Below are 27,906 nucleotides of genomic sequence, written 5' to 3' on the forward strand. Positions count from 1 at the left end.
AAGTGGAAGGAATGTATGGAGACAAAAGGTCTGAAGGTGAATATAGGAAAGACTAAGGTGATGGCAAGTGGTAAATCTGTTTCTGGTGTTTGTTCCCCCTCCATCCCCTCCCTCACCTCAAACGGCTTAACGGCTGACTCCGCACGTGAAAAAGCTGAATGCCTCAACTCTGTGTTTGCCTCTAAATCTTGTGTCCCAAGCCCATCCCTCTCTGTACCCACCGTACCCAGTCGTACCCAGCTGCTCCTGGACTCTGTGTCCTTTCCTCCTGACAAGGTGGAAAAGTTTCTGTCAACCCTCGACTCTGATTCTGCAACTGGTCCTGACGGCATCAGCCCACGGGTCCTAAAATCATGTTCTTCTGCTCTTTCACTCCCTCTTTCTGTTCTCTTCACCCTCTCTTTTGCTCAAGGTCATCTGCCATCTGCTTGGAAATCAGCCAACATCACCGCTTTGCACAAAAAAGGTGCAAAAACAGATCCCAGCAACTACAGACCAATCAGCCTTCTCCCAATTATCAGCAAAGTCATGGAATCCATCATTGCTTCAGATATTAAATCTTTCCTCTTCTCCAATGGCTTGATCTCTGATCATCAATTTGGTTTCAGACCTGGTCACTCTACTTTGGACATGCTGCTTCTGCTTTCTCAACAATGGATGGAGGTCCTCAACGCCAAACAGGAAATTAGAGCTGTCTCCCTTGACATTTCACGTGCCTTCGATACGGTCTGGCACCCTGCTCTGCTCTCCAAACTCTCCTCCTTTGGTATCCATGGAAATCTCCACGCATGGCTGGCGGACTTCCTCTCTAGTCGTAGTCAACGTGTGGCCCTGAATGGGTTTCTCTCATCTCCTCTTCCTGTTCAGGCTGGAGTTCCCCAAGGTAGTGTTCTGGGCCCTGTGCTTTTTCTGGTCTTCATCAATGATCTCTCTGACTCTCTTGAAAATCCTCTCTATCTCTTTGCTGACGACTCTACTCTCTGTCGCTCCATTCCTCATCCCTCAGATCGGCAGTCTGCAGCCTCCTCACTCTCTGCAGACCTGGATAAAATCACAGACTGGTCAAACAAGTGGAACATGTCTTTCAATCCTGACAAATCTCACACTCTTACAATGTCTCTCCGAAAGGACCGACTGGACAACCCTCCCATCTACTTTCTCAACAATCCTCTCCAAGAAGTTCTGTCGCTCAAGCTTTTGGGTCTCACTATCTGCCATGATCTTTCTTGGGAAAACCACATTTCCAAGCTGGCCTCCAAAGCCAGTCGCCGACTGGGCATCCTCCATCGTGCGAAGTCCTTCCTTGGCACACCTGAGCTCCTCACCACATACAAGGCTTTCATCCGCAGCTCAATGGAATACTGTCCCCCCTCTGGGCTGGTGCTCCTGCCTCGCACCTTGCTCGGCTTCACGCTGTTGAGGCCAAAGCTTTCAGAATCATTGGAATCTCCTGCGATGTAGTCAACGCCGAGGGCCTTTCACTCACTCACCGCAGGCAGGTTGGTGGTCTTTCTGTCTTCTACCGACTCCTCTCCGGCCTTGCTCCCCCAGCTCTCTCTGTGCTCTGTCCCCCCAATATTCCTTCAGGTCGCACAAGATCTGCCTGCAACCCTCTTATGGTTAAACTGCCAAAGTCTAGGCTCTCTGCTCACCTTCACTCTTTCATTCCCCTTTTCTCCCGCCTCTGGAACAAACTCCCCCACTCCCTTCAATCCCACTCCTCCCTCCAGGTCTTTAAAACAGCTGTTCACCACCATCTCTTATCTTCCCCCATCGAAAACCTTGATCTTTTCTACCCCCGGTAATTCACCCCAGCGTCCTTGCAGTGTTCATATGTTTTAATCCTCTCCCACCTCCCCCCAAGTCCTCCCGATGTCCCTGCTCTCAAATGTTGTGTGTGTGTCCTTCCCCCTCTTCCCCCTCTCTTTTGTGTCCTTCCCCCTCTCTCCCCATCTTGTCTGCCGCTCCCCTTGTTTTTTGTGTTTTGTGTGTCGGTTTGTCTTTTTGTGTGATTAATGTTAGTTCTTTCACGAGCCTCGATCTTGTATTAAAAAAAAAAGAAAAAAAAAAAAAAAAAGCATGTGGTGAGGTGGAAAGAACTGGGAAGTGGCCATGTGCTGTGTGCAGAGAGGGTGTCGGAGTGAACTCCATTCAATGTACAATGTGCGCTGAGTGGGTTCATCAAAAATGTAGCGGTCTGAGAGGGTCATTAACCAGTGTGACAGCTACATTCAAATGTAAGGTGTGCACAGAGGGAGCTGCAGATGGAGGAAATGTTGAGTTGGATCTTGGAGGCGGCGTGAAGCTGGAAGGTGTGAAAACATTTTGCTACCTCGGAGACATGCTGAATGGAGAAGGTGGATCAGACTCAGCAATGGTTGCTAGAGTGAGATGTGCATGGAAGAAGTTTCGGGAACTGAGTGGCGTGCTGATGAGGAGGGGAGTGTCGTTGAAGCTGAAGGGAAAGGTGTATGCTGCATGTGTGAGAAGTGTTATGATTTATGGGAGCGAGACATGGGTAATGAACGTAGAGCAGCAACGAAGGCTGGAAAGGGTGGAAATGCGAATGGTTCGACGGATGTGCGGAGTATCGTTGAGAGAGAGGAAGACAAATGATGAATTGCGAAAGATGATGGGAATAGAGCCTGTGATTGATGCTGTGAAGAGGAACACGTTGAGATGGTTTGGTCATGTGTTGAGGAAGGATGAAAGTGACTGGTTGAGAAGAGTGATGGAAATGAATGTAGAAGGAAGTGGAGGACGGGGAAGACCGAGAAAGACTTGGCTAAAGATGGTGGAAGAAGAAATGCTGGCAAGGGGGTTAACAAGGGGAGATGCAGAAAATAGGGCAAAATGGAGAAGATTGTCATGGGGACCGCAAGGCTAACCCCTGCTCTAGCAGGGGAAATGCCCTTAAAATGCATGTTGTTTGTTGTTGTAGTTATACAATAAGGATAAACTCCATTTGTTTACGGTAGTTATACAATAAGGATAAACTACATTTGTTTATTTTTGGTAATTTGACACTTCATAAGCTGTAAGTGGGTTATAGAGATTTATACCACCACATGTTTATTTCACATATGTGATATTTCTATCAAACACATAACGACGAGTTCCAAGATGAGTTCTGGTATGTCTGAATTACACAATAATGCGTGAATTAATCAAATTGGTAGAAGCTTTGAAAAACCGCTGTGTGTTGTGGATGCAATATTGTTCCTCAGTCAAGGGCAGAAACTGTCATGACCCATATTTATTATCCGGTACAATAATACATGATACTTTATCCATGATTCTGTCCCAGGAAATAATTGAATCTCATCCAATAAGCACTAAGCATGAAAACAAAACTGTCACCGGATCATGTTTAAGTGAAGGCAATTATTACAAAAATGGAACAATTGGTTCACAAAAAGAATGCAAACAGGTGAAAATAATTGTTTTGAAAAAATTAACAAAATAAAGATGTCTCACAATACTGCAAAGTAAAGCAACAAGGAAAGGATACTTGCTGAATAACAAGATTCAACACCATTTGCATGTATTACACTGACAGGAGTAGCAGCAGCACGATGATACTGTGCTCCTAATTCTATTATGTATTATGTATATTGTTATATTATATTATACAGACTTGGCATTTAATATGGAATATTTTTTTTTTCTTGACTTGGGTTTACTTTCTGAACTCGGTATATCAATCTGGTGAGATTCTTTTACGCTTCGGTGATTTCTTTGTTAAAAGAACCATGTCACTGATTGTCTGTCGCAGCAAGAAGTCAATAACAGGATTATATCACAGGTGGCGTGACAAAATGTACGGACAGACCGTACATTTGACGATTGGCTTCACAATCGGGTATATAAGGGTTGTTGCATTCTGTATTAGTGGAAAACAACTGCTGCACGTCTACAAAAGTTATTGCCGCTTCCCCTGGAGATGGTCCGTCAACTCGACAATGCTGTTTGTCATTTAGTGGTGGCTTTACGAAATTCCGGCATGAAACAGCGTGCTATTGCTCGGCAGTATGGCATCACTCAAGGTCAGGTATAAAAGATCCTGAAACGAAATGCTCAGAGGGGTGTCCCTACTCCAATACCGAGGTCAGGATGTCCCCGCAGAACCACAAGGAGGGATGATCGCCAGCTGCACCGGTTAGTCCGCAATAGCCATACCAAGTCAGCTAATCGGCTTAGGGCTGAGTGGCAGCAACTGACAAATGTGCCTGAATCCAGAAGGCTAGTCAACCAACGACTGGTTCAAGCAGGCTATCGTGCCAGGCATCCCCTGAGAAAGCCACGTCTGACCAGACAACACCACCAGCGCCGATTGCAGTGGGCCAGAGAGCACCGTCAATGGCAGCCAGGACACTGGAATCACGTGATCTTCAGTGACAAGTCTAGATTTCTGGTCTATCGTCAATATGGTCGCGTCCGAGTGCGCAGACAAGTGCATGAAGCCTACAACGAAGATTGTATAGTGCCAAGAGTCCAAGCTGGAGGTGGTGGGGTGACCATTTGGGCTGCTTTTCATGCAGGGGGCAAAACTGACCTGGTTGTTCTGAATGGAAACCTGAACCAGTTCAAGCACAGGGCCATTCTGGAAGAAACATCGCTTCCATTTGTTCGTGGAGCCTTTCGAGGAAACTTTGTCTTCCAAGATGACAATGCACGGCCTCATCGTGCTCGCATGATCCAACACTTTCTTGTTGACCGTGGTGTAGTGCATATGGAGTGGGCTGCCATGTTCCCGGATATGAATCCGATAGAGAACTTGTGGGCAGAATTAACGCGTCAAATCGACAACTTGGACCAGCAGCCTGCCTCTGTGCGTGAATTGCAGCAGGCTATTGTAACTGCATGGCAAGCGATTCCTGTCCAAACCTTGGCAAATCTCGTGAACAGCATGCCGCAACGTGTACGTGCTCTCCTGAATGTTCGTGGGGGTTACACGAAGAACTGAACTGTAATTTTACTGTCCGTAATCCCAGTCGTAATTTAACTTTTGTTTAAAAAAAAAATTTTTTTTGGCGAATGTGCAAAATAAAGAGATACTTCTGGAAAACGCACAGAAGTTTAACACAGTACTGTCCGTGAATTGAGTTCGATATCAGTTTACATCACTTTCAAGGATCAATTTATTTGCTTCGAAATGTCAAATGTGGTTTTTGTTTCTTTTAAAGGTCACATCAACAAAATCTCGAATAATTTCAACATAATTCCAATGAACTTTTGGTTCTAAGTCATCTTGAAAAGTAAGTTCACCCCCACAAAAAAAATATTCCATATTAAATGCCAAGTCTGTATGTTATGCTTGGACATGTTTGGGTACCAAAGACAGCTTTTACTCTTGATGGAATAACTGTAAACTTTACGATAAAGAGCATGCAGCTTCTTTTATGGGGTTCCTGAGGAATGAGACTTTTGTTTTTTCTCCGGAAGAGTGATGCTCATGGAAGAGCAAGGCTTGTAATAAATGCCGTGTTTCGAGGAAAAAAAACTCAGCAAAAGATGTGAAACAAGGCAGAAAATGTCTAGTACTGAAAATTTATTTTTTACAATGCACAGAAAATGAAATATCTGCGATCACAAAGCGAACTTCAATGGTAAGCCTCCCCCGGCTGGCACCTGCGATCCAATGATGGCCATATTGTTTTTGGACCGCCATATGACCTTGACCTTCAACATATAGAGATTATGTATTATGGGAGACAAAATGGCGTGTTGGATTTTGCCATTATGCAATTATCGATCCCTTGTTTCTTTATGTTTTGGCTTTGAGAGCAACCCCGACATGATTTTAAAAACAATTTTGTTACCTTAATAAAACAGCTTATCCAAGCTAAGGGCACAAATGCAAAAACTACGCAAAACAAGCAAGTTAATGGATAAGGTAAATGCAATAATTCCAAAGCCAATGTAGTTGCGATATCAGTAACATTAATCTGATTGGAGCAGCTTTAATATCCTTCAAACATCAATCACTGATGAAACTCATATTTCCCCATTCAAAAAACATTTACCGTACTTTTCCCAAATATAATGTGCACCCCTATATTTGTTATGAAATTTGTTTGTTACCATGTATAATACGCACCTCGACTTTTCCAACACTGGTCAAAGTAATCCTTGGATGACAAGACTGTTAGTGTCTCCATAAATTGCTAATTGCGAGTTCACCTTTGCGCTTGCTATGCTTTAAATTGTGGCAAATAAACGTTCTTAAATATCTATTGTAACATTTCCTCACTACATTGGTGTAAAGATGGCTGTTTTTATAAGGCCGATTGAAAAAAATGGACCAATAAATCAAAGCCTTTCCCTCAGGTAAAGCCGTGTTGGCTGTGTTGGAGGAATACTCAAGGGTCTTACCTCAAAAGACCACCTGCTCAAAAGTTCATTGAATCGTTTTATTAAAATATTCATTCAAAAAAAACATTGTACCAATCAACAATGTAGACATATGAGAGTTGAGCATGATGTCTGCTTAACATCATAGCCCGCTCTAACTAACAGTCTCAAGAAGCAGTCTTTATATCCCTCATGATCCCAAATAGGGAGGGGGAAGGGATATTTGTATAGCTGTTTGGAAAAGCACATGTTTGGTTTTCACCACATGTTTGTAAAGGAAAGATATGCAGATTGCAAAACAATGGGCAGAGTAAGGTTGCATTCCAAGTAATTGACCTCTAAAAGTTACAATGGTCAGTTCGACCTTCATCTAAAAGTTACTCAAACCTGGCTGCATCATTTTTTTGAATGAATATTTTAATAAAACGATTCAATGAACTTTTGAGCAGGTGGTCTTTAGAGGTAAGACCCTTGAGTTTTCCTCCAACAACTGTTTACAATCAAGTACTGAAACTTTTTTTCGGTCCTGTTTTGATTCAAACTTCTTGATCATTTTATTTCTAAAATCCTGTTTAAAGATACTGAAAAAGAATGAAAACAGGAGACAATTCTCGTATTGCATTAGAAACAGGGAGCATTAGTAAGAAATACCATCAAAATGTAACATTTCCAGTAAGTATGCATTATCGTTTACAACGTGTGTCGTAAATGATGTTTTGGTCTGGTGGCAAAAAAAAAAAAAACATTTAGATTTGTTACCCCAACTTATAGATAATATTTTCGTGAAAAAAATGCGTATTATATTTGGAAAATTACGGTACAATACTTTACATTTTCAGATTTCTTTGATTTCCCAACGCCACTGCAGCTCAATGCTGCCAGGATCACCATGTTCCGCCGCCTTGACCTTTCTACAATAACTGTGGAATGGGTGTTGCAGCCATGGCCAGACTTTCAAAGGCGCATTCATCATTGCCTCTACGGATACGGAAATACCCATCCTCGCCCCACTCCTCGCCCCAGCTGTTCTTCACTGTCCAGAAGTCCAGGCCTGATGTGCTATCATGACCATAGCCCACGATCAACACTGCATGGTTTGTTTGCTCAAATGGGTTGAAGACGTCACGAAGGCCTGTATGGTGGTAAATTCCACTGGAGTAATACATGAAGTCATCATAAACCTAGCACAGGAAAATGAGGGTTAAGTTTTACGAAACACAATACCACTACATTTGAGATTAATCACGTGTGTAATGATTACCATCAAAATGTGAAAATCTAGATAGAAAGGAGACACCATTGTATAAACCTTCCCCTGCAAGTTTGTCATGGATCGACAAGATCTACACTTTGGACAGCAGATTGGCCTCAGAGCTGAACTGGCAAGGCAAGGCCAAACATGAGTGAGGCGCACACATTCAGTGTAGCCTCAGCACCTGTAGACTGGCCGAAAAAAACATAGGCTAGCACCTGCACCTACCTGCCTGGTTGCAATAGCTGGTGGTTCAAATTCAGCTTGTGGCTGCATTATTTCCTGGGGGAGTGGCTGTGCTGCTGAATGCATTACCTATCTGAATTTCATTAATCGAGTATTTTGTTACTTTAGTTTTAAGCTGATCAGCTATTGCTACTGCACCTATTCTTCCAAGGAAAGGTTTCCCTCGGAGGGTGAAATAAGCTGTCATTACACCTTCCATCCGGAAGTTAAAAAAAAAAAATCGCCATTGGTTAAAGCACTTGCACTATTCCACACGTATAGATGAAAATTGCAAGTGGTCTCTGTATCCTCCTCGCAAGGGGGTGGAGAGGGATTCTTTTGTGCCCGTGACTTGACCCTGGGTATCCCGATCACGTAAACAAAATTTGGTGCAGATCGATCGAAGCATTTTCGATTCAAGATGGTTCAAACATAAATACCCACCGAGAATTGCCAAATTTTAGAACGATGGATGGATAGAAGGAAAGGGGTAACTTTTCCGCCAGAAACCAAAATGCACAAAGACTCTGATGTTTCGGGTGTCTGAACTTTATCAGAGCAAAATGTAGTAATATCAGCTTTTATTACATCTTGCTCCACATTATATCTCAATATTTTTATGAACGGTAGACACCCAAAAAGTCAGCACCTTTTAGCCATTCGTTTTGCCTGGAGAAAAGGTTAGGCCTTTTCAACCGTTAACCGACCATTGCGGTCTGCCAATGCCGCTTGCTCACTTTTGTGAAAGTATCCTTGTTTTCTAAAAATAAAAAACAAACCCCCCTCATCTTGGTTCCATTATATAACCAAGCATTTTTGTCATATACAAGTTAATTGGTTATAAATCAGTTATCAAGGATGTATCCTTTCCTTTACAATTTCTTACCTGAAAACCAACAGCCACAGGTCCATTCTTGACGAGCTCCAATCGCATTAATGCCTCATTACAAGCTCCATAGAATCCGCCGACATATTGGTAATCGGAGGTGAAGTATCGAGCATGAGGCTGCACTTGACATGGAGCATCTTCCCCTTTATAAGGGCAATATGCTTCTTCAAGCATACCAAATTCTTGGGCGTATTTGCCAGCAATCAGGTATGGGAAGCCACCATCACAACCTAAGAATTTTTAGAAAGAGGATGTTATCGTGAGAGTTGTTAGGGTTCACAATATTTATGCAACAGACTTAGGGTTCAGGATATCAGACTGCTGGGGCAACAACATTTCAACTCGAGAGCCCACCACTGCCTCATGGTCTCTCCTATTTCACTATTGACACACAAACCCTGCACATACCATTCTCTTCCAATTCCCCTCCTTGCGTTGGGGTGCATCTGTTTATCGTCATCGCACTGTTTTCCCTTTTCCTCATTTCGTCTGTTGCTGTATTGCCCCCATCGTTCTGCTCTTCCATGAGCCTCAAACCTGTTATGGGTGCATCACTAACCGGTGTAAAGCCATAAGGCTTCACAGTCACTAAGTTGGAACAGCAATGTGTTGCCCTGACGAGCCCCAAAAAATGACGAAATTAGTCGGTAGCTTCCTATTTCATCTGCTTGGTTGACAGCATTTGATCTTGGCACCTTAGCACTGCAAGAGGCCCTTCTGGGGCTGCAGTCATGACGTCGTCACGATGTTACCGTCACGGAATTCACCTAGGTCGGATAACTCAATTATTCATCTTCATTGAACTCCTAACCACGACATGTAATGGAGATGCGCTTCCTTGTTGGACAACACTGTTATAAAATGTTGTGCTATAAAATGCAAAATAAATTACATTTACACATAGTGATCATTTTTTCTGGGACATATGTACTTGTACGGATGGTTTGGCGGACCACAATGTAAAGTTTCTCGGACTTAAAATACCAAATAATCAAATTAGAAGTTTTTGACACACACACACACGATTGGCGGGTGGTGAAGTTAGACATTTCGTCTGGAATGGAGAAGACCGAAGACTGCAATGACTACATTAGTTTGGAAGGCAGTGAAGACTGACCCGAAAATAGTACTAGCTTTGACGAGACGAGATGCGCACAAGGTGCCCGGTGTCGTGTCATCCAAAATGCAATTTGTGACGCGATCTGGCCATGCAGCTTCGTGGGAGTTGTGGCCCCCATGCTGTCGGGAGGGTAGGGCCCAAGCTTTGGCGGACATCCTCTTGCAGGACTTCTACATTGAGTATGAGAGAGATGAGATCGAGGAACACGCTAATGGGATCAAGTAATGCGCCAAATACAACGGCATTGATGGGAATGAGAGCCGAGCCATGCAAGACAGCTTTGGTGAGGCAAATGGATGTACAAGTGGCGCCCGGAGTCGTGCGGATCGTCTGGGACGTGGCCTGGCCTTGCGACTTGTTGGATTTAGCCGACCCCATCATGTTGAGAATGAAAACCCGAGATTTGGCGACTCCCTTATTGCCATGTTCTGCCTGCATGGAGATCTACCTTCGTGGTATGCAGTACCATGCCGAATACACCGGCTACGTTGGCAGCTTTGGTGGGGGAGGAGTGCGACTGTAGTTGCGTCGATGGACATGCATTAGAGATGCGGCTTGGTGACCTGGCCTTGCCCAGCAGCTTGCTGGGTTTTACCGATTCTATCCCGTCGGGGAGGGGCAAGACAGAGAATAGACTATTGGCCTGTGGAAGCCTGCTGTGAAGAGGGTGAAACGTCGCCTGAGACCGGGTCTGCTCTTGCTTATTTGCTCATTTGCTTAGTTTTTACTTTCTGGTTGGAAGTGCCTTCTTTATTTACAAAAACTTTATATATACTGTGTATAACTCGTATATACTAGTACTCGTATATACTAGTGCTGGGCGATAATCGCGATGGCACTATAATCGTGCTTTAGATTTACTATCGCGATAACGATAATGGAGATTAATTATCGCAATAACTGCTTTTCATGCTGCAGAACGTAAATCACACCTTGAACCCAAATATTGACGGTGTATTGACTGCATTTAGCTTCTCTCAAAAGATATACCTGCATTAAATGCAGCTCTATAAAAGAAAGAAGGTGATACAATGTCGAATGTATATTCTCCAAGATGTCATTTAAATTGTTAATCATTAAACAATAAACGTCGAAACAAAAACAACTACTTGAGGTGCAACGGTGCTTCTGGTATCGAAATGGGTGATCCGTTTGAGTTCGCTTTGTCTGTGTGTGAAGTTAAGCACTGAAGGCGAAATCATCTCAAATATCGAGAAGGTGAGCGCACTCGGGGTGTGGACCTGCACTTTAGTCTGGTGAGCTTATGCAATCGAACAGTGTCCGTAGGTAAGTGAGTGAGTGAGTGTGAGTGAGTCTGTAAACACTTCAGTCATTATCGCTTGAACCAAACACACAATTTTGATGAAACTTGGGCACAAGCTTCATATCTGATGTCGAATGAAGGTGTATTTACCGCATCAAAATCTGCGCTCATTCACGGTGTCTACGGGGAGGAGAGGGGGTGGATTTGACCCCCCCCCCCCCCCCCCCAAATAGGAATTTGCTCTTTTTTTTTTTGTATACAGAATCGAGCCTCGTGAAAGAGCTAACATTTATCACACAAACAAATCAAACAGACAAACAAAATATATCAAAAGAGGGAGCGGGAGACAAGATGGGGAGAGAAGGTGAAGCACACAAACACAACATTTGAGAGCAGGGACATCGGGAGATGTGTGGGAGGGAGAGGGCTTGGGGGAGGAGGTGTGGGAAGGGGGAGGGGGTGGGAGAAGTATAAAGCACAAGGACACCAAGGACTTTCAGGAATAAAGTTGGTATTTCAAAAAAGTGGATTTGGGGTGAAATTAGCGGGCGTAGAAAAGATCAAGGTTTTGGATGGGGGAAGATAAGAGATGGTGGTGAACAGCTGTTTTAAAGACCTGGAGGGAGGAGTGGGATTGAAGAGAGTGAGGGAGTTTGTTCCAGAGGCGGGAGAAAAGAGGAATGAAGGAGTGAAGGTGAGCAGAGAGTCTTGATTTTGGCAGTTTAACCATAAGAGGGTTGCAGGCAGATCTTGTGCGACCTGTAGGAATATTTGGGGAACAGAGTCCAGAGAGAGCTGGGGGAGCAAGGCCGGAGAGGAGTCGGTAGAAGACGGAAAGACCACCAACCTGCCTGCGGTGAGTAAGTGAAAGGCCCTCGGAGATAGCTTCATCGCGGGAGATTCCAATGATTCTGAACGCTTTGGTTTCAACAGCGTGAAGATGAGCTAGGTGTGAGGCAGGAGCACCAGCCCAGAGGGGAGAGCAGTACTACATTGAGCTGCGGATGAAAGCCTTGTACGTGGTGAGGAGCTCAGGTGTGCCAAGGAAGGGCTTCACACGACGGAGGATGCCCAGTCGGCGACTGGCTTTGGAGGCCAGCTTGCAAATGTGGTTTTCCCAGGAAAGATCATGGCAGATAGTGAGACCCAAAAGCTTGAGTGGCAGAATTTCTTGGAGAGGATTATTCAGAAAGTGGATGGGAGGGTTGTCCAGTCGGTATTTTCGGAGAGACATCGTAAGAGTGTGAGATTTGTCAGGATTGAAAGACATGTTCCACTTGTTTGCCCAGTCTGTGATTTTGTCCAGGTCTGCAGAGAGTGAGGAGGCTGCAGACTGCCGATCTGAGGGATGAGGAATGGAGCGGCAGAGAGTGGAGTCATCAGCAAAGAGATAGAGAGGATTTTCAAGAGAGTCAGAGAGATCATTGATGAAGACCAGAAAAAGCACAGGGCCCAGAACACTGCCTTGGGGAACTCCAGCCTGAACAGGAAGAGGAGATGAGAGAAACCCATTCAGGGCCACACGTTGACTGCGACTAGAGAGGAAGTCCGCCAGCCATGCGTGGAGATTTCCATGGATACCAAAGGAGGAGGGTTTGGTGAGCAGAGCGGGGTGCCAGACCGTATTGAAGGCACGTGATATGTCGAGGGAGACAGCTCTAATTTCCTGTTTGGCATTGAGGACCTCCATCCATTGTTGAGACAGCAGAAGCAGCATGTCCAGAGTAGAGTGGCCTGGTCTGAAACCAAATTGATGATCACAGATCAAGCCATTGGAGAAGAGGAAAGATTTAATATCCGAAGCAATGATGGAATCCATGACTTTGCTGATAATTGGGAGAAGGCTGATTGGTCTGTAGTTGCAAGGATCTGTTTTTGCACCTTTTTGTGTAAAGCAGTGATGTTGGCTGATTTCCAAGAAGATGGCAGATGACCTTGAGCAAAGGAGAGGGTGAAGAGAACAGAGAGAGGGAGTGAAAGAGCGGAAGAACATGATTTTAGGACCCGTGGGCTGATGCGGTCAGGTCCAGTTGCAGAATCAGGGTCGAGGGTTGACAGAAACTTTTCCACCTTGTCAGGTGGAAAGGACACAGAGTGCAGGAGCAGCTGGGTACGACTTGGTATGGTGGGTACAGAGAGGGATGGGTTTTGGGACACAAGATTTAGAGGCAAACACAGAGTTGAGGCATTCAGCTTTTTCATGTGTGGAGTCAGCTGTGTAGCCGTTTGAGGTAAGGGAGGGGATGCAGGAGGAACAAACACCAGAAACAGATTTGACCAGACGCCACCAGGATTTGGAATAGGGAGACAGATAAGAGAGTTCGGTCTTGAGAACGGAGAGATATTGTTTCCTGGCTCTCCTGAGGGTGGACACACACTTGTTTCGGGCTTTGTGAAAAGAAAAGAGATTTCCTTTCATTAGATTTGCTCTCCAGGAGACGAAGCAAGTCGTTTCTGGGCAACAGCCTCACCACAAGATTCCGTGTACCATGGACGGGAGGAAGGGTTTGACAACTGAAGACGAGATGGGATAAATCTGTGCATAAGAGAGAGCATTTTACTTTGGAAGAATTCCCAGGATGAGTTGATGTCAGAGGCGGTCGAGATGGGAGACCAGTCCAGATGATTGATGGCTGCTTGAAGACCGTGCCAGTTGGCCTGAGTGGAATGTCAGACTCGTCGACGCTGAGGAAGCTCTCTGAGAATGGTCAGAGAGATGTCCACTTTAACAAGCACATGATCAGATGAGCCGATTGGAGCAGAAGAAGAGCAGCAGACATTTTCAGGGAAGTTAGTCATAACCAAGTCCAGAAGAGAAGATGCTCCGTTGACTGAGATCCGGGTCGGGAAATTGACAGATTGTGTCGGTCCCAGTGAGTCGCAGAAGTCCTTTGCTGAGGAGCCATGGCTGGTGAGAGAGGTACCCACACCCAGCCAACTGGCATGGTGACAATTGAAATCACCACATATGAGGAAGAGAGAGTTGGGATGGGTAGATAGAAGTTGGTCCATATTATCAGACAGCGAGATGTAGATGGAGTCATCACTGTTTGGTGGATGGTGCAACACACATATGAACAAAAGGTGGGAGCGAAGGGGAAGCCGTAGCCAGAGGTATTCCTGGGGGTGAGGTGGAGAGAGGGAAACATACTCTTGTCCGAAACTCTTGTCCGAAACAACACATACGATTTCAATGAAACTTCACCACAACTTTCATCGCCCATGATGTACTAAAGTTTGTTCATGGCATTAAAAATATCAGGGTCTGTGGGGGGGGGGTTTGTGACTGTTGCTCCTGATCCAGGTGAGCTTCAGGAACCGCTGTCCTATTTTTGTCTCGACATAGGATTGCTTGGCATTTATTATTCGCGAAGTTCCACATTCAAAGACAATATTTTAAATGTCTGAAGATAATCATGTCTGACTTTCTCCACAAATGTCCCAATTGGCAAGCAGCTTCCTCAGTGAGTTCCGTTAGCAAGCAGCTTGCTTGGTGTGTTCCATTATCAAGTAGCTTGCTATCGCTTGCCAAGCCAGACGTTCCGCATAAACCACTTTACAAACTGCTCGCCCAGTCGCTCGGCAAACGGAGCAAAGCAATTTCGTCCTGGCAAAATGAGGTTTGACTTTAAACAAATTACAACAGAATTATGAAAGAGTACGACCAAACACACATACCTCGATGGGTATTCAGGTCGTTTCTATGTGTATTGTTATTGTATACTACATGGCTCTCAAGGTGCTAATTACATTATTTATATTAGGCCAAAAAAAATATTGCTGGTCTCTGGTCAGACCAAAGTTCCAGAATGATGCGGCGATGCGTTTTTTTTTTCTTTTTTTGAAAAGCATGGATTGCACATATAAAGGTGTTTTTGTGTCCTCATGCCTTGCGGTGCTCCTCATCTGCTGTGGCGCCGTCCAGAGAGAAATTAAAGACAGCCAATGGGACTTGTCGGCCTTTTTTTTTTTTTGTAAATAATGAACACAAGCTTAAGTTATTTTAAAATGTATTTATTCTGAAAATCATTAAGTTCTTCAAGCATATTATGGAATGCCATTTCGTTCTCGAGATCGCCTCGCCGTACCGTCAAACATTCCAATGCGTCGATCGTATCAACACTGTGCATGCGCAAGTGGTCTAACAGGCCGATGGTCTCCCACGATCTCTTCTCCCAGTCCACCAGATTATCACAGATACTTACAACTTCATGACAAACGAGATAGGATCCAGGCCTAACTAACGAGACCACCCGCAGCTCTCTAGGCCTTCTGGTTGCTTCACACGAACCCGACAAAGAACGTCTTCGTTTCAATAAATGACAATATTTAGCCGATAGAGGCCTTGCATCGCGTGAGCGTCGTCCATGGCAACCGGTTCCGGCCGCCATTTTGGGTGGCATAAACAACATGGTGGGAAAGCTGTCGTTTGATCAGACGGACCTGTCAGTTTACGCCCGTAGCTTGCCCGTTGAGGCGTTTTCGCGGTATTGCGAGAAACTGAGGCTGTGTCATCTGCCTGTGGACCCGTGTGGACCCACAAGTACGCCACACACACTCCACAGTCCACACACACTCCACACGTATGCCACAAGTACGCCACACACACTCCACAAGTACGCCACACGTACGCCACACGTACGCCACACGTACGCCACACACACTCCACACATACGCCACACGTACGCCACACACACTCCACACGTACACCACAAGTACGCCACACACACTCCACAAGTACGCCACACGTATGCCACACACACTCCACATGTGCGTAACCAAATGCCTAATCCTGCTTTTCGCTTCGCGAGCGAAGGTAACAACCTCATGAGCCATATGCTCACCTGAGAGCTGCAGTCAAGGCAGCTATGAATCCGTTTTCGCATTGTGTCGTTCGGAAAACGGTAGAATGACAAGCCCGATCCCTTATGAAATCGGGCTGTACATCCGACAGCACAACAACTCTTTACCATCGTGTAGGGGGCAATTTATATGTGAGACGAGTTTCAAATTGCCGCCATTACGTATGGTGGCATAAGCAATGTTTTGCCACCCAAGCGGTCACGTGACTAAGACGGTGACGTCACATGCAACTTCCCTATTGGATTCATGACGTCACGGCACACAAAACTACTCATATCTTTGGAACGGCTGGTTTGATCTGGACAAACTAAACGCAGTTTTGTAGGGGAGAACAGTGCGCGAACGTCGATACCAAATAAAAAAAATAAAAAAATTTGACGCGCAGGGTCAAAATCGATGCGCGCGCTGACCAGAACCCGGAAATATACTTTTCTCGGCCTTATCGCGATAATCGTGATAATGAGGTCCATTATCATGATATAGGTTGATACATTATCGCCCAGGCCTAATATATATACAGTATATATATATATATATATATATATATATATATATATATATATATATATATATATATATATTGTTACGGTTTTTAGAACCTTCACTTTGTAAATTTTGGTAAATGTTCCCTTATAAATAATCCCCTGTAAATATTCCCATTTTTGGTAAAGGTTAAAGATCGCACCCTAGTTAGTCCATGTACAACACGTAGAACACCATAGGGCCTCTCTGTAGTTATTTCATTATTATGTGTTTTAGTTAAGGATCTGTTCCCAATAGTTGAATCTGCGTTGCATTAATCAAATAAGATAGGCCCCTTCAATTATCCCCAATCATCTCCCTCTCTTCAAAGTGCAGTAGCGGTAGGGCAGCGTTCGCTGCCCCTTGTCTTGGTTTGTTTGCTGGCCCCAAGCCGCCATTACGCACGCGGTAATCTGGAGGAAAAAGGGGAGGAGAGGGTTCGAGCACCAGGAACTAGGCGTGGCCTGTCAATGTCTCCTCAAGAGGTGGATCCAGCGAGCCCTCGCCGGCCAACCAGGGCCGAGGTGAGCCGACCGGTAGGCGTGTCCTAGGAGCCGGCGGCTGGATACAAGAACGCCCAATAAAAGCGGCTGCGAGGGACTGCTTTGAGAGATGAGTGAGAAGGTCCGAAGTACGAGGTACCAGAGGAGAACACGACGAATCGTAAGGCAGGAGAGTGGGTCCGTTGACGACGACAATACCGCAGAATATACGCATTGTCCGACTGCGTGAAACCGATACGTGCAGCTGCCGCCGGGTTTCGCCTCAAGCCCGGAGCGTGGACTGGAGCGTGGACTGGAGCGGACCTCGACGCTGCGCATCTGCCCGGACCTTCCTGCCCTGCCATCTGCTTGGACCTTCTCCCCCTTCCAGCCATTCCTTCCTGCTATTCCCTATTCGTGTAAGTCTGTTTGTTTGTCCAGGGTTGTAAGTAAGACTGTATAGTTAAGCTTGCCCTGTGTCCTTTTGCTCTGTATATTGCTTTCATTTCCTCTTCTTTTCGGTTTTTGTATATAATTAATAAACCCACTCTTTGTTCTTCCCTTACTCTGGTTTCCTCTCATTCGATCGCCTCCGTTTTTTCTTCTAATTGAGTGCCTGTGGCACGATTCGGCCAACGCTCGGAATCGGGTTTAGTCTTTTGTTAACGGCCCGAGTCGCAGCTCGCTTCGCTCGGCGCATCCATTCACGCTGCGGCCCGGGTGGGAGTATCTCCTCGCTTACGGCCGGTGGTGGTAATTAGGTAGTAGGACGGATTGGGCTTCCAACCCTACTCACCACCGACCGGAAGTGACGTCATACCCCCAGGACCGGCGGACGGCCAGCTTAACAGGACAAGGGGATTAACCCCCCCCTTGCTAACGGGAGTGCCGTCCCCCGGATCCGTAACAATATATATATATATATATATATATATATATATATATATATATATATATATATATATATATATATATATTCCAATCAGGTTTTCACTTGCCGAAAGCATCCTGATCAACAAGAGGCAGAGACACTTGATTCACTTTCCAGGGGATGCATACGGCAAGGTCAACATTTGAGTGCACGTCGGGGCCCAAATTGTCTCCTTCTTCCCTGCTCTTTGTCTCTAACTCTGTTGTGGCCCTGACTTTGTTAAAGGTGGGGGTACACCATCCTGGATGTGGGGGATCTCTGGGTCGATCTTGGGAGATCAAACGGCTGTCTCCGTCCCACGGGCTTGTTCAAGAGAACTGTCTGGAGCTATACAACTACAACAATGACTTAATATTTTAAAATATTTTTGGTCTTTCTTTTGGTCTTTTTGGTCTTTTTGGTCTTTCCCTCGCAGTCCCCATGTGCTGTCTTTGTCTTTCCCTCGTGGTCCCCCTGTACTGTCTTTGTCTTTCCCTCGCGGTCCCCATGTGCTGTCTTTGTCTTTCCCTCGCGGTCCCCATGTGCTGTCTTTGTCTTTCCCTCGTGATCCCCATGTGCTGTCTTTGTCTTTCCCTCGCGGTCCCCATGTGCTGTCTTTGTCTTTCCCTCGTGGTCCCCCTGTGCTGTCTTTCCCTCGCGGTTGTCAGCTCTTTCACGAGCCTCGATTCAGTATAGAAAAAAAAAAGAAAAAAAAAAGAAAAGTTAAGCGATGGACTTGAAGCACTTATGGATACCATCATCATAATCAGTGAAGGTAATGAACCCTGACAGAAAATATTGGTGAGGATTGTTTAGAGATCCTTGAGTTTTGTGTCCAAATGGGATGGAATGAGAGAGAATTGGGGAGGTAGGTAGATGGTAGGAGGAAGACCGAAGGAAAGGGTGTCTGGGGAACAGGCGTATATGTTTGTGGGAGAGAAAGCTCAGTGTGAAAACAGGAATGCAAGGAAAAGAGAGCCCTGGAATTGAGACAGGAATGAGGTGTGTACACTGAGGAGGAAGAGCATGGCTGGTGTTCCAACAACAGCAGAAGCACAATCTGTCCTTCATGCAAGATCACTACTGATTACACAAACTGCTGAGTTAGGTGGATGTTTCTAAAGCAATGAGAAAAATAAAACTGAATATTGTTTGCATGATATTTATTTGGAAGTCTTTACCTCAATAATCATTAAAAAAATCACTTTCCTGTTCTGGATGCAAAAGGAATCATCATACCTTGTGAGTAGTGACAGCAGGAGACAATTTGCTGTGGGCTGAGGATGGGCTGCTGTGTGTTGTTGGTAATTATTCTGAGACGAGATTCCAACATGGCCATGGAGGCAAAAGCATAACAACTGCCACATCCTCCTGCAGGGCGTGGCATGCAAAGAACAAAACAGGTAAATTGCCATAAACTGCCATTAAAGTTGTGCAAACATTTATTTGGTGTGATTACAATGCATTGTAAGTAATATACTAAGAACTGAACATGGTTTTTAAGTTTCAATGATTTTTTTTGGAGGAATTAAAGTTAAAAAAAAAAAAATTCTGGCCGGTACCGCCCCTAAAATGAGGCCATTGCGTAATCTGTGTGACGTCATCTCAGGAATGATTGTTTCAGTACCGGTACTGCAATGCATAGACTTGCTGTTGTGCATTATCAACGCACAGTTCCGGTGAACTGCGCTAGGAAATGGCAGCATGACTCCTTTCAGCATCAGACACCAGGAAGTGAATCTGAGGAAGTGTTTTCCGATGTAGAATCTTGTGACGACGATGCTGTAATAGGTGCTGTGATGTATTATTATTACTATTATTAGGTGCTGGAAAGCCAATTAAGCCACACATGTATGAACCCGAGATAGAAGGTGGATAGCGCAGAGACGATGAAATACCAGGTGTTCAGAACAATCAGGGAGACACTGAAGAGAGACTCGGCATTCATATCTGGTAAGTGGTATGTATTGATATAAATCATTGATTTCAGTTTGGACGGTGGAGTTAAGTCGTATTTTGAGTTTACCGTTTTCTGTCATTCTTGTATAGTAAGCTTGTTGTTGGTTTAATGGTTAAGGTGGCTGGCTTAAGACCTTCCGGTCTCGAGTTTGAGCCCCCTTCGTGCCGTTGACTTGCTCTAAGTGGGTTGACTCAGCCTGTCATCCTTCCGAGGTCGCCAAAATGAGTACCAGCTTACAGGTAACAGGAGTACTGTAGTAGCAGCACAGCCGCACTGAGGAAATTGTTTGCTTGACGGAGTGCCTCGGCGGTACACAAACCTTTCCTGGTACGAGTATGTCAGGTCACGTGGCAGCATCTTGATCGACACATCATGAAATCAGGTATGTTTCTTTTCGGATTTATCTGTCTGATTATAAGGATTCATGACAACTACTGGCCAGAAAATCCAAAACATAGTACACATGTCCTCCGCGAATGCCGAGAGATGCGTTCCTTGAGATCGTCGGTATTAGTGAACTATTGTTTCAATGGAAAATAAAGGGTTTCGTTCAGAACCCTTCACCAGACCCCCGATTGTCAACACATGCACAGTAAGACACCACATATTTGAGGTTCGGTTTCAGAAGACCTCGGTAAAATAGAAACGCACAAATATGGTAACCGTTTATAGGTATACTATGATTAAAAACTGTTTATAGGTGTACTACTGTCCTGTGGATGACTCTATTAAGACAGAGTGTCCACGGATGGCTAATCGAGCTTACTTTGAGGCGTTTCCAATTGATGGCGGACGATACGCGACCAGCGGGGGTTTGGGGAGGATGCCGACTTACCTGGGTGGCCCCGACGATGTCTTCACCCTTTGAAAAGAAACTCACAAAAACAAGAATTGAAGGTACAAAAATAAATGCGGCTTTATTGCCGGACCCCGAGAAAAAAGAACGTGACGGTAATAACTAAACCCCTATATCGAGACGTCCCCACACCAGACTTCTACAACGGACACAGGAAGAATGAATAAAAGAAACCGTTGTGTTTGTGGATGCGTCTTATCTTTCTGGGTGCAGCGTCCGTCAGGAATCGTCGGCTTCCGAGCTCGCCATCCGACCACAGCTCCAGTTGGTGCGAACCGCTCGGGCATTGGCGTGAACACCGGCCTCGCTGCACGGTCCGTCCCACACCACAGCACTCGCATGCAGGCACCATGAGCCAGAACACCAGGGGAGGATGATCGTTGGCACCCCACCATCTTTCCAACGTCCAACAAGCGAAAGTCCAAACGGGAACGAGAAGGCAAGAAGGGAAGAGAGAGAGAGAGGTCCGGCCAGGAAGAATCCAAAAACGAGAAGAAGCAAATGTCGGCCAGCAAGCGGTTTTACTGCCCGTCCCGTGACGTCAGCTCTCCTCCCCTCCAACCAGTGCATTGCTTCTTGGACGTCTTTCACGCCCTCGCAGTCGCCGGCACTTCTCCTTCAATCAGCGCGTTGCTTCCTGTGGTTCTTTCGTGCCCTCCTCACTGATTGGCCTTGCGCGTCGCGCCTTTGGTGTTACGTCATCTGTCGGTGGCCAATCAGTGTGGCACGTCCTTCACCTTCCTTACTCCAATCAGCGACCTGCTTGTTACTCGCCCCTCCTCTGGCCAATCACGAGTTCTCCTGGGCGTGGCTCTCGGCCTGCCTGTTTTCAGTGTTTGCTTGCCATGGTGTACTACTGCGCGGCCGCTTCCGGTCTGTTCTTCCGGGTGTTTTATTATCATCGTGGCGGAGGGGGGGATTAATTAATGTGGTGCGCTATTGGGCCTAACTAATGTATATGAGTGCATTGCCATGCGGAACACCGGAATGATCACATGTTCGACATACCAGGGAGTTAACATAATGCCTACTCTACCTATCACAGGGCAATCCTTGAATGACCATACACTTAATCCGACAAACCGGGCTAGACAGGTCCCTGACTTACTTACATCGAGATGGTTCTTCTTCTTCGCGACATCGGAGCACCTACCTATGCAGACCTACCTGGATCTAGATTTGTCCCAACCGAAATTCATGACACTACCAAACCACTCGACAAATTCTCAACCTTATTGATTAAAAATGATGTATGAATGCTGGTAACACTGCTGATGTATGAATTCCAGTCACACTGCTGATGTATGAATGCCTCTGTAGAGTAGACTGTTACACCTATGGTCATGCTGTTCACGGAAAACAAGATGGAAATGGAGAGTAGGAAGGGTTGTGTGTGTGCACATGGGCCAAGGCTGTAAAAAAAATGCTTATATGCTGTCAGCTTCCACCGGCTGGGAGGCAAAGAAGGATGAAGGATGAAGGAATGAAGGGAGGGAATGAGGAAGAATAAGTAAAGGAACGAGGGAAAGTAGGGTGTGATGACATATGGTAATTGTGTGGGTCTTATCAGAGCTGTCAAAACAAAGTCGTAAATGCAGCATGGAAAGCGGTAAATCATTCATATGTGAACCATCCAGGCATTAGTGAATACAACAACAACAGGCATTTTAAGGCCATTTTCCCTGCTAGAGCGGGGGTTAGCCTTGCGGGCCCCATGACAATCTTCTCCATTTTGCCCTATTTTCTGCAGCTGCCCTTGTTAACCCCCTTGCCCGCATTTCTTCTTCCACCACCTTTAGCCAAGTCTTTCTCAGTCTTCCCCGTCCTCTACTTCCTTCTACATTCATTTCCATCAATCTTCTCAACCAGTCACTGTCATCCTTCCTCAACACATGACCAAACCATCTCAACCTGTTCCTCTTCACAGCATCCATCACAGGCTCTATTCCCATCATCTTTCGCAATTCATCATTTGTCTTCATCTCTCTCAACGATACTCCGCACATCCACCGAACCATTCGCATTTCCACCCTTTCCAGCCTTCGTTGCTGCTCTATGTTCATTACCCATGTCTCGCTCCCATAAACACTTCTCACACATGCAGCATACACCTTTCCCTTCAGCTTCAACGACACTCCCCTCCTCGTCAGCACGCCACTCAGTTCTCGAAACTTCTTCCATGCACATTAGTGAATGGAAGGGCATTAGTGAATATTTGATGTTAAAATGTAAATCGTAAATCCTATAGTCAAAGATGAAATCTCCATTGTAGAGAGTGCATGGGCGCTATGCAGTTCTACTGTGATACACTTCCGGATGTAAGAGCATTCTGGAGATGACATAAAAGGGTCACATGATGTTCTCCGTAATCGGGATCGATTTTGGAGATGAGAAATATGGCCACAAAATGCATCTAAAATACACTCAAATATTCGTTCTAAGTTTAAATTCAAGAAACCAGCAATACGTGCTTATTTAGAGAAAATGAACACGTGTTTAAAGAAACCAAACATGTGCTCTATTTCAGTGGATCTTCAAACAAACAACTTATATTCATTACCTCCACCACCAAAGGTGGATGCAGGTTATGTTTTCACCCCTGTTTATTTGTCTGTGGGCACGATATATCAAAACGTTTTGTTCAAATCCGTCCATAACGTGCTTTGTGGACAGGTTGGTATGTGACAGGGATGGATTTATTCAATTTTGGTGAAGATCCGGATCCAAATCTGGCCTATCAGTGGGGTACAAAACGTAAACTGCTCAGCGTGGTGGAGGTATGCGGTCTACCGAGTGTCGTTCTAGTTTTGAGACTGTGTCAGGAAGGTATTTGGTTTAAGGGTATGGTAGGAGATGGTATAACTGAGCAATAAATTGAAATAATAAAATGAAGGTAAGAGTTCGAGCACAGAGAAGTGGAAGAGATGGAAGGCATGAGTCGAAGAAAGGATAGGATGAAGGGACCGATTTGGGAAGAGAGTGGGGATGATGATAATAACAAAAATCTACCATTTTTAGAGAAGTTATATGAAGAGACTCAGCTTCACGAACCCTTACCTTGGTTACGAACTGGTGACACAAAGTTGATCCCATTAACATCACGCCAGTCCAGGGTATCTGGCAGGCTGCTTGCTAGTCGCTTCATATCCTGTGTTACTGGAGAAGGACCAGGAGGCCTGCGAGCAAAATGTCACCACAAATACGAGTGAACACGCAGTTGTGCAACACACAACAATGCAACACGCAGCAATGCAACACATGGCAATGCAACACAGCAATGCAACACGCAACAATGCAACACACAACTATGCAACATGCAACACTCAGTAATGCAACACACAGCAATGCAACATGCAACAATGCGACACGCAACATGCAACAATGCAACCTGCCAGATACCCTGGATATACAGCAATGCAACATGCAGCAATGCAACACGCAGCAATGCAACACACAGCAATGCAACACGCAGCAATGCAACACGCAGCAATGCAACACGCAGCAATGCAACACGCAGCAATGCAACACACGGCAATTAAACACGCGGCAATGAAACACGCGGCAATGAAACAGGCGACAATGCAACATGCGACAATGCAACACACGGCAATGCAACACACGGCAATGCAACACGCAGAATGCAACACGCAGCAATAAAACACGCAGCAATGCAACACGCAGCAATGAAACATGCAGCAATGAAACACGCAGCAATGAAACACACAGCAATGCAACACGCAGCAATGCAACACGCAGCAATGCAACACACAGAAATGCAACACGCAGCAATGCAACACGCAGCAATGCAACACGCAACAATGCAACAATGCAACGCACAGCAATGCAACACCAATTTTTATCTTTTTTTATTTAAGTACGAGTATCATTTGCTTTGGTAGAGGAGAATGGGAAATTATATAAATAATTATATTGGCAACAATTTAAAATTACCAACAACTGTAATCATAATGTCTTCATCTGCTAGTTTCTTTTTGACCTTGCATGCAATCTCTTGCATGACAATTTTAACGGGAAGCATGGGAAGTGGGAACCTTCATGCACAGTCCCATGGCCCATGGAGTAGGTGCTCTAATCTGTGGGTTGGTGCTGCAGCATCTCTTCTTCATCCTTGTGAGTACTGATGCCCAAGGCCTTGTTGGCTATTGATATCTCATGGTAGGAAGCTGATATACATGTCTTGCTTCTTTTCCGTCACAGGAAGTTTGGTGACCTAGCTGGCCAGTCTCTATCACCTCACCTCAGTACTCTGTTCCTCCCCAGCCACTCCTAGTGGTACATGGCCGCGATGCTCTTCCTGATACGACTCCCAAATCTTCTAGGCTTGTCACCTATGCTCCTTTGCCCCCTTATCTAATTTGAAAAACCACTTCAGGGTCAGTACAGTCAATTTAGTCACTCCAGTCTACAAAGATGGTGATCTACTGCCATCTCAGGTAGTACCCATGCCCACCTATGACCTGTTCTCCACCCAGTATTTCCAGTGGCTTTTTGAACATATTGATTCAAATTGTCTGCTTGTCCTGTCTGCTTTATCCCAATCTACTGATATGTCCCTTGTCCATCTTTTCCCTCTAACCCACTGCTGATGAACTGACTTCACATCCTCCAGTCATCAAGGTGTTCCATGAGTCTGAAACATTGTTGGTCAAATACAAGTTGTCTTACCTCCATTTGTAGAAATTTTAATCAACATCCTTTAGCATGACGTTCCGCAACCTATGGGTCGCGACCCAATGTTTGGGTCGCGAAGGATTTTCAATGGGTCGCACGATCGTTTCAGAATCGCGGGAAAAAAACTTTATCGACGATTTACTTCTCCCGACTGAACAGAACAGAGATCAAACGAACGCCGACACAAACTTTATAGTGTGGACTCTTCTACCGCGCTGTACCGATGTACCGCGATGTACCGCGCGTGCATCCGGTCAGTCAGATCATACGTTTAGTTTCCGACATGCGAATGTCCATTGCTTTTCATTCGAAAGATTGAGCTGTGAGCGTAAGGTACTCGCCATGGCTAGAAAGTATCAGCCTGTGTTCCTGAACTATGGGTTCACCTTGAATATCGATAAGCACAATGTTCATCGACCACAGTGTGTGATATGCCTTGACGTGTTGGCCAACGAGTCCCTCAGGCCCCAAAAGCTGAAACGGCACCTCGAGAAGAAACATGGAGATCATGTCAACAAGTCGCGGGAGTTTTTTCTCCTGAAAGAACGCGAGATGAACAACAGCAACTCAGTAATGAGTTCGGCTGTTTTTCCGTCGAAGGGACTGACCAAAGCCAGCTGCCTGGTGGCGGAGAAGATAGCCAAAGAAAAGAAACCGTACACTATTGCGGGTAAGTTTTTTGTTTTTTTTCGTAAAAGTATTTCACTGCATTGGCGGTTTGTAGGTTCATAAAATAATACATGGCGCTGTAAGTGTAGTTCAATTTGGTTTTTCATTTCGTCTTTAGAATATTGATGTGTCGGGTTATTGCTTACTATTACTCGTGCCATGTATACGTTGGTACATCACAACTTCTTAAGTTTTATTGTTTGTTGCAATACAGCCATTCTTAAACTTTGCCTCTTTTTTAAAAGTACGTACGGCAATCACATCGTACATATTGAATTTTTATAATGCCTTGGAGGCTTGGAACAAAATCAAGATTAATCATAAAGTGAAAGAAATGTTCATGTGTTATTTTTTTGCTCTTGTATTGCAGAGCAACTCATCCTGCCATGCGCCAAGGCGATGTGCAGAGAAGTGCTTGGAGAGACGGCGGCTTCCAAGATAAGCACCATTCCGCTTTCTGCCGACACGATTCGCCGACGGATAATAGACATGGGCGAAGACATCGAGCACCAGCTGTACGCAAACCTCGAGGCCAACAAGTTTGTCATCCAGTTGGACGAGTCAATGGACATCGCACAGAAGGCGTTGATCCTCATCTTTGTTCGTTATCGGCATGGCGATGATTTTATGGAGGATCTTCTGACATGTGATGAGCTACAGACCAAGACCAATGATGAATTTGACATGTTCGAAAACCTGGATGATCTGCTCAGCAAGAGTGTGGACATTAAGGATGTCATCGTCGAACATCTGGTGAACCTGCGCAAATGATTTGACGAATACTTTCCTGTTGATCCACTTGTGGAGAAGAAGTGGATCCGAGACCCTTATTCAGTCGACGTTCAGCAGTGCTGCAACTTGTCCAACAGATTGAAAGAGGACTTGATCGACATCGTATCCGACGGTACACATGAGACACTGTTCAGGAAGGACACTTTAGTAAAGTTTTGGCTGACAGTGTCTCATGAGTACCCAGAGGTTGCACATCTCGCGATAAAGTTCCTGATGCCATTCACGACGACGTGGATGTGTGAGGCAGGTTTCTCAACGGTGACATATCTGAAGTCAAAGTATCGAAACAAACTGGAGACAGTGGCCCTGTGCGCCAACCTGAGAATCGCATTGTCGCCGCTTCAAAGCCGAATCGATGATCTCGTAGCCAATATGCAAAGTCAACCATCGCACTGATGTGGATAATCCACATCTACAATGTTGCTAATGGAACATTTGAATTCGGCTTGTAAGTTTCACTTTCGGGTTTAATCAGTGAAAGTTGTTTATTAGCCCCTACCGGTGTACACCGGAGGGGACTAAAGGTTTGCACGCCGTCCCCTCCGTCCGTCAGTACGTCACGCAACGAACAGTTTTCCAGACGTTTTTTCTAAACATTTAACGCTGATTCCAAACTTGGTACCTGGTTTCCTCATGATAAGTTACAGATCAAGTTCGAACTTCACGACGTTTCGATCATTTTTGACAAAGTTATGGCAATTTGAACTTTGGGAATTCTGATAATTCTGATGATCCTTAACTCAGTGCCATTTTAAGTTTTAATTTCCTTTAAAAAATATTCTCTGCAATAATTGGACCGATTGAGATCAAATTTTCACCGTAGGAGGGACTCGGTCTGTAGAATATTTTAATGGTAATTATGAAGTCACAGGTCACGTGGTTCGGCCGCCATATTGTTTTTCGTGAAAACACGAAAACCTTTTTTCTCTGCAACGGCTGAACAGATCGAGGCCAAACTTTGCAGGCAGAATCGCATACCCATGACGAACAAAAAAGTCAGCGAGAATGATGTCATGCATCACATGGTTTCAGAGTTATGACGTTTTTAAGCATGAA

At 45.2% G+C, this 27,906-nt stretch overlaps 2 protein-coding genes across 5 annotated transcripts in view; one reads left to right on the forward strand and one right to left on the reverse strand.

Annotated features, from left to right (window-relative positions):
* Positions 1–5,536: 5,536 nt before the first annotated feature.
* LOC137437565 (dipeptidyl peptidase 1) overlaps positions 5,537–27,906 on the reverse strand; it is a 41,531-nt gene continuing 19,161 nt past the window's right edge. For 2 of the 4 annotated variants that reach the window (XM_068131996.2, XM_068131995.2), the window contains exons 6-9: positions 23,755–23,873; positions 19,121–19,252; positions 8,718–8,950; positions 5,537–7,535 (exon numbers count right to left, since the gene is read on the reverse strand). In XM_068131996.2, coding sequence (XP_067988097.2) covers positions 7,266–7,535; positions 8,718–8,950; positions 19,121–19,252; positions 23,755–23,873 — 754 coding nt within the window. In that variant the 3' untranslated portion in view covers positions 5,537–7,265. The remainder of the gene's footprint in view (positions 7,536–8,717; positions 8,951–19,120; positions 19,253–23,754; positions 23,874–27,906) is intronic. The other 2 variants (XR_013620952.1, XR_013620953.1) reach the window with 2 other exon arrangements.
* LOC137437631 (SCAN domain-containing protein 3-like) lies at positions 25,371–26,829 on the forward strand. Its single transcript, XM_078766382.1, has 2 exons — positions 25,371–26,059; positions 26,429–26,829. Exons 1-2 carry the CDS (start codon positions 25,420–25,422, stop codon positions 26,827–26,829), a joined length of 1,041 nt encoding a protein of 346 aa, XP_078622508.1. The 5' UTR covers positions 25,371–25,419.

The sequence above is a fragment of the Myxine glutinosa genome, chromosome 12 (genome assembly GCF_964187855.1).
Source record: "Myxine glutinosa chromosome 12, kmMyxGlut1.1, whole genome shotgun sequence".
Lineage (NCBI taxonomy): Eukaryota > Metazoa > Chordata > Myxini > Myxiniformes > Myxinidae > Myxine > Myxine glutinosa.

What these genes read in the sequence shown, in the direction of transcription:
- LOC137437631 (XM_078766382.1), top strand. Translation starts at nt 25,420, where the DNA reads ATGACGTTCCGCAACCTATGGGTCGCGACCCAATGTTTGGGTCGCGAA. An exon ending in GAAACCGTACACTATTGCGG is followed by an intron (nt 26,060 to 26,428) that starts GTAAGTTTTTTG and finishes CTTGTATTGCAG; the next exon opens with AGCAACTCATCCTGCCATGC.